A 12000-nucleotide genomic window follows, 5' to 3' on the forward strand; every position below is an offset into this window, starting at 1 on the left:
AAATGAAAGCAATGTTCTATTACAGTAATAAATAAAAGTGGCACAATACTGATAAAACCTCTATCTTCAGAAGGTGTTTTGAATTCTTCACTCTTAAGAGTGATGAGAAATAGCTGGATTCTGTAGGCTCATGCCTATAAAGTTAGCCTGGGCAGGAAATCTCCTGAGTAGCTAGGATTACAGATATGAGCTACCAGTGCCTGGTTTCCATGAGACTTTTATCTCCAATTAACTCCCCCCCCCCCAAAAAAAAAAGCCAGAGTAGAGCTGTGGTTCAAGTGGCAGCTTTGAGCAAAAAAGTTGGATAGGGCTCAGGCTCTGAGTTGAAGTCCTAGGACCAAAGACCAGTGCACGAAAACAAAAACAAAAGTGATGAGAAATAACCATAGTCTTTTCATGCTACGTCATCAACCTTTAACTCCTGCTTCAGTGTTGCCAGTGCCACCGTGCCCAGAACTGCTCTGCTTTTGGCTGTCTTTCACCTTCAACTTGTCTAGTCTGTTGAAGATGAATAAGAAGTTTACATCTTGTTAAAACTGCAGGAAGATGGAAGAGACAGTCCATGTGTGTGTCCTGGTGTGTGTGTGCTACTCCTCCTTTTGCTCAAGGCTAACACTCTACCACTTGATCCATAGCACTGCCTCTGTTTTTTTTTCAGAGTACAAGACAAGAATATCACAGAATTTTCTGCCCAGGATAGCTCTGAACTGTGACCCTCAGATCTCAGCCTCCTGAGTAGCTAGGATTACAGACATGAGCCACCAGCATCTGGCCCTCCAACAATTTCTTTCTTTCTTTTTCTTTTTGCTAGTCCTGGGGCTTGAACTCAGGGCCTGGGCACTGTCCCTTAGCTTCTTTTGCTCAAGGTTAGTGCTCTACCACTAGAGCCCCAAGTGCCACTTTCAGCCTTTTCTGTGTATGTGCTACTGAGGCATCAAGCCCAGGGCTTCATGCATGCCACGCAGGCGCTCTACCACTAAGCCACATTCCCAGACCCTTCCAGCATTTTCAGACACACACACACACATCAGGAAGTAACCTAGGATGCAGGTCAGTGGTCAGCGCTGGTCTAAAAGCAAAGGCTGCACAGGGGTAGGATGAGAAGAGACAGCAGAACGTAGTCTAAACCGGGATGATAGTCAGAATCCTCAGCCATAAAAATAAAGGCCTTTTATTTGGTTTTCTGTGCCATTACAGCAACCTCTGGACAACACTCCTGGCCCAGCAGTGCCCGTGCAGCCACCCCCTGCGGCAGGACCTGAACCGCTGGGACTGGACACAGGAGCTGGGCCCCTTCCAGGGCTGTAAACTCACGCAGGGTCATGGGGTCACCTTCCTGTAGGTGACGTGAAGATGCTGGGTCATTGGCTGTGTACTGGTCGCCATGGAGACAGTCTGTTCAAGTTTGCCTTCGGAATTCAGCCTGAATTTTCGAGTAATCTGAGCAAAGAACAAAACAAAGCACCTAAGATTTCACTTTCAAAAGATTCAACCACCAAGGAAGCACTGACCTGTGCCAGGCACTGGCAACAGCCTGTAGCAGGCCAGCGCCCCCACTCTCACCCCCGGGTACTGCCTGGTCTCCATCGCCACGGGGCAGGCCAAGACCAAGGTGTTCTGTCCCATGCCCTTGGCTGCTGCCAGAGCCACACTGAATGTGGTCCGGAAGCTGCCTATTTCCTGCCTCAGCTAACATCCGCTCAAAGTTGTGCAAAGTGCTTTCCTGGGAGCTGGGGACCAGCACTTTTGGAGCCACGAATCCACCAGCCTAAACCATGGTGGCTGTTTCCACAAGACTGGGGTGTGTCCTGAGCCAGTCCTTGTTTGGGGATGCTGGGTAGTACAGGTGTAGCCATGCGACCGGCGGCTACGGATTCCACCCATCAGGACACTTGGAGCCGGTTCCTGCCTTGTGGCACGCAGACTGCTCTGTGACTCTTCAGCCCTCTGCAGAGGGAAGCTCAGAAGAATCTTTAAAGCTGCTGTGGTGGCTCACACCTGTCACCCTAGCTACTCAGGAGGCCGAGATCTGAGGATCAAGGTTCAAAGCCAGACCAAGCCAGCCTGGGCACTAAAGTCCCCGAGACTCCTATATCCAATTAATCACTAGAAAATGGGAAGTGGGGCTGTGGCTCAAGGAAGTAAGGTGGTAGCTTTGAGCTGAAGAACTCAGGGACAGTCGCTAGGCCCAGAGGTCAAACCCCATGACCTACAAAAAATAAACAAACAGGGGCCGGGAGTTTGGCCTAGTGGTAGAGTGCTTGCCTAGCATGCACGAAGGCCCGGGTTCAATTCCTCGGTACCACATACATAGTAAAAAAGCTGGAATTGGTGCTGAGGCTCAAGTGGTAGAGCTCTAGCCTTGACAAAGTCCAAGAATAGTGCTCAGGCCCTGAGCTCAAGCCCAAGACTGGCAAAACAAACAAACAGTCTGGCCAGTGGTGGCTCATGAATATAATCCTAGCTTCTCAGGAGGCTGAGATCTGAGGATCTTGGTTCAAAGCCAGCCCAGGTACTAAAGTTCCTGAGACTCTTATCTCCAATTAACCACCAGTAAACCTGGAAGTGGCGCCGAGGTTCAAGGGGGTAGGGTAGTAGCCTTGAGCCTTGAGCTCAGGGACAGAGCCCAGGCCCAGAGTTCAAATCCCATGATCAACAAAGAAAAACAACAAAACAAAACATAGATAGGTGCTGGTGGGTCATGCCTGTAATCCTAGTTACTCAGGAGACTGAGATATGAGGGTTGTAGTTTGATGCTGGCTGGGGCAGGAAAATCTGTGAGATTTATCTCCAATAAACTATCAAAAAGCTAGGAGAATTATGGTTCATATGGTAGAGTACTACCCTGGAGCAAAAGAAGCTCAGGGAATCACCCAGGCTGAGATCGAGTCCAGGACGAGGGCAAAACCAATCAATAAGACCTTTACCCTTTAAATGTGTCCTTTGAAAAGGACACAGAAGTGGAGAACAGAAAAAGTAGATACCCAACTAAAAATAATGGGCAGAAAATCCAAAAAGAACCTAAGGAGAAAAAGCAGCTCACACATGTATTCCTGGTTGCTTGGAGTTGAGACTGGGAGGGCTGCAGTTTGGGGTAAGCCCAGGCAGGAAATTTTGCCAGACCCCTTTTTTCAACAGAAGCCTAAAATAAGAAGATCTAGGCTTGGTTATGCAGGAAGCAAAGTTTCAGAGCAATAGGGTACCAGTGGCTCATGCCTATAATCCTAGATACTCAAGAAGCTGAGATCTGAGTTCAAATCCAGCCTGAATGGTAAAGTCTGAGGCTCTCTCATCAATTAACTAGCAAAAAAGTTGGACTGGAGCTGTGGCTCAAGTGGAAGAGATGTAATGTTTCAGCCAAGTGAGAGTGTAAGGAGATGTTCAAGACCTGGTATTGGCTCGCACACATGTGCAGAGGCATGTGTGTGTGTGTGTGTGTGTGTGTACAACACACATATATATATACAAAAGCACAAAAAGAGCTGGATGCAAGGCTTAGCTGTATAGTTCCTTAAGTCCCAGAATAAAACCCTGGTACCAGCAGAAGAAAAACATCTTTGTTGTTGTTGTTGGTGGTGGTGGTCATGTGGCTTGGATTCTTGGTCCTGAGTGTTGTCCCAGAGCTCTTCAGCTCAAGGCCATAGTCCCACTTCCCATTTTCTAACAGGTTAATTGGAGATTAGAGTCTCATGTTCTTTAGGGCCTGGGCTGGCTTTGGACTGCAATCCTCAGATCTCAACCTTCTGAGTAGCTAGGATTACAGGCGTGAGCCACATGCCCAGCAAGAAAAAGATCTTGCAGGACTGCAACACTACCATAAACCAAACAGATACATATTCCCCTCAAGAACCCATAGACATTTTCCAGGACAGAACATGTATTATGCCACAAATGAAGTTTCAATAGTTTAAAAGATGGCTATCACATACATACCTTCTCCAATCACAGCAAAATTACAAATCAGTTACAGACACTGGAAAATCCATCAGGCACTGGTGGCTCATGCCAGACTGACATCCTAGCTACTCAGGAGGCTGAGATCTGAGGATTGTGATGCAGAAAAGTCCCTGTGAAACCCTTATCTCCAATTAACCACTCAAAAAGTGGAAGTGGGGCTGTGGCCTTGAGCTGAAGAGCTCAAGTGGTAGAGTGTTAGCCTTGAGCAAAAAAAGAACTCAGAAACAGCAACCAGGCCCCAAGTTCAAGCCTCATACCTAGAAGGGGGGGGAGGAACTGGAAAATACACAAATTCATGAAAACTAAATAACACACTTTGAACAATCAGTAGATCAAAGAAAAAGCCACATTGGAAATAAGAAAATAGTAACAAACAAAAAAATTAAGACTGTGGTCCCTGGTGCAGCACTGACCACTTGGTAGTGAGGCTGAGACTGCGCTGAAGGGGCTGTGGAGGCCGGGGTCTGGCTGGGGACAAAGAAGGGCAGTGGTCAGCAGTGGGGGGAAGCTTGACAGTCATCTGACACAGAAGAAATATATACCCCACCACACACACAAAACTCAGTCTCATGTGGATTAATGGCCTGTAAAACTTCCAGGGGAGCTGAGTACCAGGGCTCATGTAAATGAATAAACAAAAAAATAATTAAAAAATTGAATATTGCAAATTGGCAAATGACATTTTTTTTTAAGAATTCATTTTATTTATTTTCTTTTTTGGTGTCAATCCTAGGGCTTAAACTCAGGGCACAGGTACTGCATAATTCTGCTGTGCACACATGACAGTTCTGGGGTCAGATTGCGTTGATTATCTGCTTGGCTTTCTGAGATATCACCACTGCTCATATCTTGATCATGAAAGCAGGCTAAATTTCCAAGCTACCTGGAGGCAAGGCCCACTTCCTGTTTTGTTTTCTGGAGGTCGATTGGAGATAAGAGTCTCTGGTCCTTTTGTGCCCTGATTGATTTTTTTTTTTTTTTTTTGCCAGTCCTGGGCTTGAGCTCAGGGCCTGAGCACTGTCCTTGGACTTTCTCAAGGCTAAAGCTCTACCACTTGAGCCTCAGCACCACTTCTGGCTTTTATCTATGTATGTGGTACCGAGGAATCGAACCCGGGTCTTCATGCATGCTAGGCAAGCACTTTAACCACTAGGCCAAACTCCCGGCCCTGCCCTGGTTGACTTTGAACCTTGATCTTCAGATCTCAGCCTCCTGAGTAGCTAGGATTACAGGCGTGAGCGACCGCACCACACTCAGGCACAACTTTTGATTAAAACTCAGCAACTTTTATATATTAGTATTCCTCCCAGAAAGTTACATAGAATGATCTCAGACTGTATGATGATTTCCCAAATAGGTCCCTGAATCCATGACTCATGTAGATTTTCTGCTGTATGTGGATGTGGAAATTGGGGATGTGCAATTCCTGTTTCTGGTGACCATCATCACATGATACGCTGGGTAACTCCTCAAACTACTTCCTGGTCTGTGAAACATCTTAGGGAATCAAACATTTGAGGATGGTGCATTACAGTTACACCCTCCTGGGCTTAAACCAGCTTGCTACCTTTATCTTCTTCAATCTGTTCTCCATGGCCATCACGTGTTACATGTTTCTTCTAATCTCTCCTAGTAGCTTCATTTTCCCTTTCACCACGTCTCCTTTTGGAATAGCCTTCCATTTTGATAACTCTAGACCTATGGGTCTATTTTATTCGGCAAATGAGATTTTTTTTTTTTGCAAATGAGATTTTTAAAGATACAGTCAGAAAACTCTGGACTTAATGGGGAAGACACTTTTTTTTTTTTTTTTTGCTAGTCCTAGACTCGGGCTCAGGGCCTGAGCACTGTCCCTGGGTTTTCTCAAGACTAGAGCTCTGCCACTTGAGCCACAGCACCAATTCTGGCTTTTTTCTATGTACGCAGTACTGAGGAATCCAATCCAGGTCTTTGTGCATGCTAGGTAAGTACTCCACCACGAGGGCAAACTCCCGGCTCTGGGAGGACACGTGTTTTTGAATACTGGAAGGTTGTAAGACCTCACTACATATCTGGCTACAAAGTCCCAGGAAAGTCCCAAAGTTTTCAGTTTTATCAAGACCTTATTTTAGTCTAACATTAAAATAGGGAGAAATAGAAAAAGAAACATTTTCTCATCCTCATGCAGGAAATGAGTTAAAGACTCAAAATAGTGCTTCCTGTCCTGTAGCTTTTATCTGAGCCGATGGAATAGAGGTGACCCTTACATCCTGGTTCTGAGTGGGTAAGATGAGGTACCCTTCAGGACGTTTTTTGGTGTCAGTCCTGAGGCTTGACCTCAGGGTTTTGCTCAAGGCTAACACTTTACCACTTGAGCCACAGCTCTAATTCAGCTCTCACATTTGTACAGTGTACAAATGTGGTGGGACAGACAGGAGGACCTTTCAAAGACAGTCCCTTACTTCCTGCTCTCTGGGGTTTCTATGTGCTTCTTCCTGGTCCTTAGTTCCGTGACCTTGATAGCCCAAAGTGGAAGCCCATATCTCCAGGCACATGCTTTCAGTTTCTGGGAATCAAGCCACTTCCCAGAGGACTTGGGGGCAGGGCCATGAGGCCTTCTCCGTAGCTCCAGAGCTCAGATCTGCCAACTCCATTGCTCTACCTCCACTCTAGATATATAGAAGAGCCACCTTTTGTTTAATTGGTAAAACGCAAAGCTATTTTTTTTGTAAGAATAAGTAAAATCAAAATAGTAGAATCCAAAACTCTTATAGATAACCTTCAGCAATATACCCAAGAAAAAAATTCATAGGTATACACATGGTATTAGTAGAATGAAAGAGAAGCTAAAGAGCAGGCAAGGGGAAAGTAGGACCCAGTGTTCTTCCATGATTCTGTAAAACCAGATGAACCTGACACTACTTAGGAAATATAAATATTCAGATGAAGTGAAGCCGAAAATCTGGATTGATGAGTAGTCACAGAGGCACTGGAAACCTGTTGATGACAGATAATCCGCAAGGATGTTTGTCAAAGAACAGAAAAAGCTAAAAAGTTTCTAGTTCAATATGGGAAGAATGATGATATCAAATTGGATGATGACATTTGAAAATAAGTTATTTACTATATTATGAAAAATAGCATTTATCTCCCCAAAGCAAACAACTCAATATTTGGAAAATTATTACAATTCAAGGCAGTCATAGCTTCAAATGGGAAAAACACAGAGTCTTTCCAGAAGAGGCTGTAAAAAGCATATAATAAAATTTAATTGTTTTCAGAGCCCAAGATTATAGCTATAAGAAAATTACAAGGGTCCAAGCTCAACACAGATGCTGATATTTCAGCTGTGTGTAGTCTCAACTACACGCAGGCTGGGGCAGAAAGACTGCTTGAGCCCAGGTACATGTGACCAGCCTGGTCAAGAGGGAGACACAGTCTCTAGAGCAAAAAGGAAGATTCCTCAGAGCCATCAATAACTAGAGGGACCTGGACGAGAACACAATAGCAGACTCACAAAATGAAAACTGGTACATGCAAAAGCAGATTTGAAGGTCAATATCTATTCAAAGCGTCTTTTTTATATACTATCTGATAAGTATAATATACTATGGAGGCATTGGTAGCAGCACACTAGATAATAGCAAAGGGCGACCTTGTGTTAGTACTGGGGCTTGAACTCAAGCTTGAGTTTTTGACTGGCTTTTGCTACACCTCCATTTCTAGCTTTTTGCTGGCTAAGTGGAGACAAGATGTCTTGGACTTGTCCGCCCAGATTGGGTTCCAACCTCAAACCCAGATTATCAGATCTCAGCTTCCTGAGTAGATAGGAATTAAGTGTGAGCTACACCCAGTTGTTCCTTTCTCTCCCCTCTTCCCCCCACCTTTTTTTTTTTTGTGCTAGTCCTGGGGCTTGAACTTAGGGCCTGGGTGTTAGCCTGAACAGAAAACCAAAAAGCTCAGGGACATCTCTCTACCACCTGAGCCACAGCTCCAATTCTGTTTTTTTGGTCATAAACTGGAGATAAGAGTCTCATGGACTTTCCTGCCTGCATGATCCTCAGATCTCAGCCTCTCGGGTAACTAGGCTTGCCAATATAAACCACTGGTGCCTGGTCTCTTTCTTTCTAGAAAGCATGGTATACATACTGGTGGAGAAGATTCACATTCTAGCCATATTGGTAAAATTAGCCAGGGAGACCACATTGGTAAGAGAACTCCTACCAGCGAACAGAAATTATCATGGCTGCAAAGATTTCAAGCTTGGAATAGCCAGTAATAAGGAAGTTCATCAATTTCTTTTGGATCTAAAACCTTAATGTGATGTCTCAGTAAAAAAGCTTGGAAGCCCACCAGGAGTTGGGCTTAATGGTAGAGTGCTTGCTTAGCATTCATGAAAACCCAGGTTCGATTCCTCAGTACCGCACACACAGAAAAAAGCTGGAAATGGTGCTGTAGCTCAAGTGGTAGAGCACTAGCTTTGAGCAAAAAGTGTCTAAGCATAGTGTCCAGGCCCTAAGTTCAAGCCCCAGGACTGGGAAAAAAAAAAAAAAAAAAGCTTGGAAGCCTAGCCTAGCATAACACAATGTTTTTTACTTCAAGGACCTCTGATATCCTATGTGGGTCTCACGGACAGTGTGATAAATAGAATCTTTTACGACTGATGATAGTGAGGTTTTTGGGAGAATCAAAGAGAAATGCTATCCTATGTTCCATTTACTAACTGAGAAAATGTCATCTGGTATATTCACAAATATTATATATATATATATTCACACATACATATACATGTGTGTATATATATTCATATATATGCATATATATGTATGTATATACACATATATCTTTTTGACAGTTGTGGGGCTTGACTTTAGGCCTGGCGCTGACCCTGAGCTTCTCAGCTCAAGATTAGTGCTCTTCCACTTAGATCTACAGTGCCATTTCCTAGTAAAATAATTTTTAAAAAAATCTTTTTGTATATTAAAAATAAAAACAAATAAAAGATGAAATGAAAGCCAGGGTATTGGTGTCTCATGCCTATAATTCAAGCTACTCAGGAAGCTGAGGTTGAGGATCACAATTTATAAACAGCTTGAAGGGAAGTCCACGAAACTCTTACCTCCAATTAATCATGAGAAAGCCAGAAGTAGAACTATGGTTTAAGTGGCAAAAAAAAAAAAAAAAAAAAAAAAAAAAAAGCTCAAGAACAGCACCTAGGCCCTGAGTACAAGCCCCAGGTCCAATACATACACACAAAAGAAAAAAAAGGAAAAGTACAAGGGGCAGTGGGAACCTGAGTCCAGATGCACACAGCAAACACCCAAGTAATGCTAAATAGCCTTGCAGCCAGGGCAGAAAGGAGTGTACTAAGCCACAGGCCAGAAGACATGAGACAAATAATGAAATCAGATTAACAGCCATAGCTCCTACTAGCTTCACACTAATACACATTGGCAAGTCCACAGTTCACTGCTCAACGGTCCTCTCTTCCAATAAGAGAAAGAAATAAAATGGCCTTCAGCCATAAAGGTTTATTTATCAGATTTGAAAGACCTAAGAGATGGAGGCGAAGTGGTGAAGAAGTGGGGGTCTAGTGACTCACATGCAACGCTAACAGGAGTGTAACTGTTAAGAAAGTAGCTGGAACTGGGCGTGGTGGCTACTCAGGAGGCTGAGATCTGAGGATCGAGGTTCAAAGCCAGTCTGGGCACTAAAGATTGACAGACTCTTATCTCCAATTAATCGCCAGAAAAGAAGTGGGGCTGTGACTCCAAGGGTAGGGTGGTAGCCTTGAGATGAAGAGCTCAGGGACAGCGCCCAGGCCCAGAGTTCAAGCCCCATGACCCACCAAAAAAAAAAAAAAAAAGAGAAGAGAAGAAAAAAGAAAGCAGCTGGTGTCATGGTTCAAGCCTCTAATCTTAGCTACTTGGGAACATAGTTTGAGATCAGCCGGGCTGAGGTCAGTTTCAAACCAGCTTTGTGAGATTTCACCTTGACTTAGGCTGGACAGGGAAGCAATGGCTGAGTACCGTGGCAGGTGCCTATCAAATCAGCAACAAAGGGAAACATGAAGACTGCAATCTAGGTGGACCCAGGCAAAAAGTGGTATCTTATTGCAAAATGGGCTGGCAGTGTTAGCTCCCTGCCTAGCAAATACATGTGCCAAGAATATCTTCTTGCCAGTATCCACCAACATCTAATATGGAACTATCCTCTGATTCACTATGAAAAGTGCATCCAACAAATATATTTGCAGAATTGTATGACAAATGAAAACATTATAACACAAAAACAAAGGGCTGCTTGCTGTAGGAAAACAACTACCTGTCCCACAACCGGGCTGACACCCTATGGTGGGAAGTTAAGGAATGAGACAGGGCCACAGATAGTCCACCTAGCAAGTGAAGCAGGAACACAGGTGGGTTAGAGGACAGAGTGACTCCATCAGCTACTTTGAATATTCCACAGAAGCACCTGAGAGGACAGGCTAGCTTACCTGCTCTACGTGGGGCTCCTTGGCAAAGGAGATCCTAGAGATGGAGTGGGAAGCGATGCACAGCTCCTGCCCATTTACCTCACCCTCCTCCACTTCCACGATACCTAAAAGGGAAGGCCAGTTAGTTTACCTCCTGGCTGCTGCTCATACCCTCCCTGGTCCTGTGCTGCGTGGTGAAGATTCAACTGGAAATCTACACTTTGCAACCATCCAAGTATCATATTTCTCTTTGTACTTAGCCTTTTGGATATCAAGACAGAAGACACAAGTGTTTTGTTTATGATGGTACTGGGGCTTGAGCTTCAGGACCTTTAGTACCATAGAAAGATGTCCTATCACTTAAGCCACACATCCAGTTGCACCTTTTTTTGTGAAGCAGAGTTTCATGTTCTCTAGGCTGGTCTGGAATTTGTGAACATAAGCAATTTTCCTGTCTCATCCTCCTGAGTAGCTGGGAAAGCAGGTCTAGGCCACAGGGGTCACCTTTTTGTGTTTGCTTTCCTCTTCTTATAGCACTCTTCATGGACAAGTAGCTCATGAAGAGCCACTCCCATAGAGGTGTCTTGGACCCCGACCTTCCTACCTGTACTCCTCAAAGGGCCAGCCAGCTAGCCTTGGGTGCAGCTCCACCCCAGGAAGAGCCCAGCCTGAGGAAGGGGAAAAGGATGGATGTGGGTAGCCTCTTGGCTTCCTTCTGTCTTCTTCCACACTACTCGTTCCCTGGCCAGCTCCATGCCAGGCTTGGAGTGAAACTCATCTGGACGAGTAGGCAAGGTTACTTTGCAGGTAAGGAGCTTGGCTGACTTCCGGGCAGACTCTATAGTCAAGCAGGCTGCTCTTGGACTCCTATCTCTTGATCAGCATCTGCTGGGGCACATAGGTACTAAAGGAGGGAGGATGCTAGGAAGAGGTCACACTGAAGTTCACAGCCTGTAGAGCACCATGTCTCCACTGCCCTACAACAGACGTTCAAGAACAGGGACACACCTGGAAGTCACTTGAGACGGGCAGCCCACTGACCAGCCTGCCCTGTTGCCCCTTGCCCAGGCTCCAGCCAGGCAGGCAATACCTGTATTTTGAGCGCTGACAAAGGCCACCTTGTTGCTGTCGGGCTTGAGGCGGATGAAGCCACACTCTCTGTGCATTGGTTTATGTGTGTCCGGGTGGAAGGAATTGAACCTGGATGGGAAGTTGAAGAGGTGAAGCAGGCAGCTGACCTTACCATAGAGTGCCTGGCCTGCTGGCTGTCACGCACCCTTGGAAGGAATAGCAGCCCTGTGGCCATAGAACAACAGAGCAACAGAGCTGTGTAATCTGGGAGGTGGTCCTCCAGGCCCCACCCCTCAGACCCCTTCTTATTTTTCCTGATTTTTTTTTTTTTTTGAATCTAAGGCTTCCAGCATACTGGTCAAGGCTCCTAGCCCCAAGAACTAAAAAAAATAAAAAATTATGGTAGTATAGGGGCTAGAACTCAGAGCCTTGTGCTTCCACTTGGCTTTTTTGCTTGTGGCTAGTGCTTTACTTGACCACAGCTCTACTTTTTTATTGTCTGTCATGGGACTTGGACT

The 12000-nt window shown here is 45.1% G+C and overlaps 1 protein-coding gene across 4 annotated transcripts in view; it reads right to left on the minus strand.

Annotated features, from left to right (window-relative positions):
• Positions 1-1155: 1155 nt before the first annotated feature.
• Thap4 (THAP domain containing 4) overlaps positions 1156-12000 on the minus strand; it is a 38683-nt gene continuing 27838 nt past the window's right edge. For 3 of the 4 annotated variants that reach the window (XM_090355198.1, XM_090355197.1, XM_090355200.1), the window contains 3 exons: positions 11502-11611; positions 10433-10536; positions 1156-1440 (listed from right to left, as the gene is read on the minus strand). In XM_090355198.1, coding sequence (XP_090211324.1) covers positions 1321-1440; positions 10433-10536; positions 11502-11611 — 334 coding nt within the window. In that variant the 3' untranslated portion in view covers positions 1156-1320. The other variant, XM_090355199.1, reaches the window with a different exon arrangement.

The sequence above is a fragment of the Megascapheus bottae genome, chromosome 21 (assembly GCF_031878675.1).
Source record: "Megascapheus bottae isolate mThoBot1 chromosome 21, mThoBot2.hap1, whole genome shotgun sequence".
Lineage (NCBI taxonomy): Eukaryota > Metazoa > Chordata > Mammalia > Rodentia > Geomyidae > Megascapheus > Megascapheus bottae.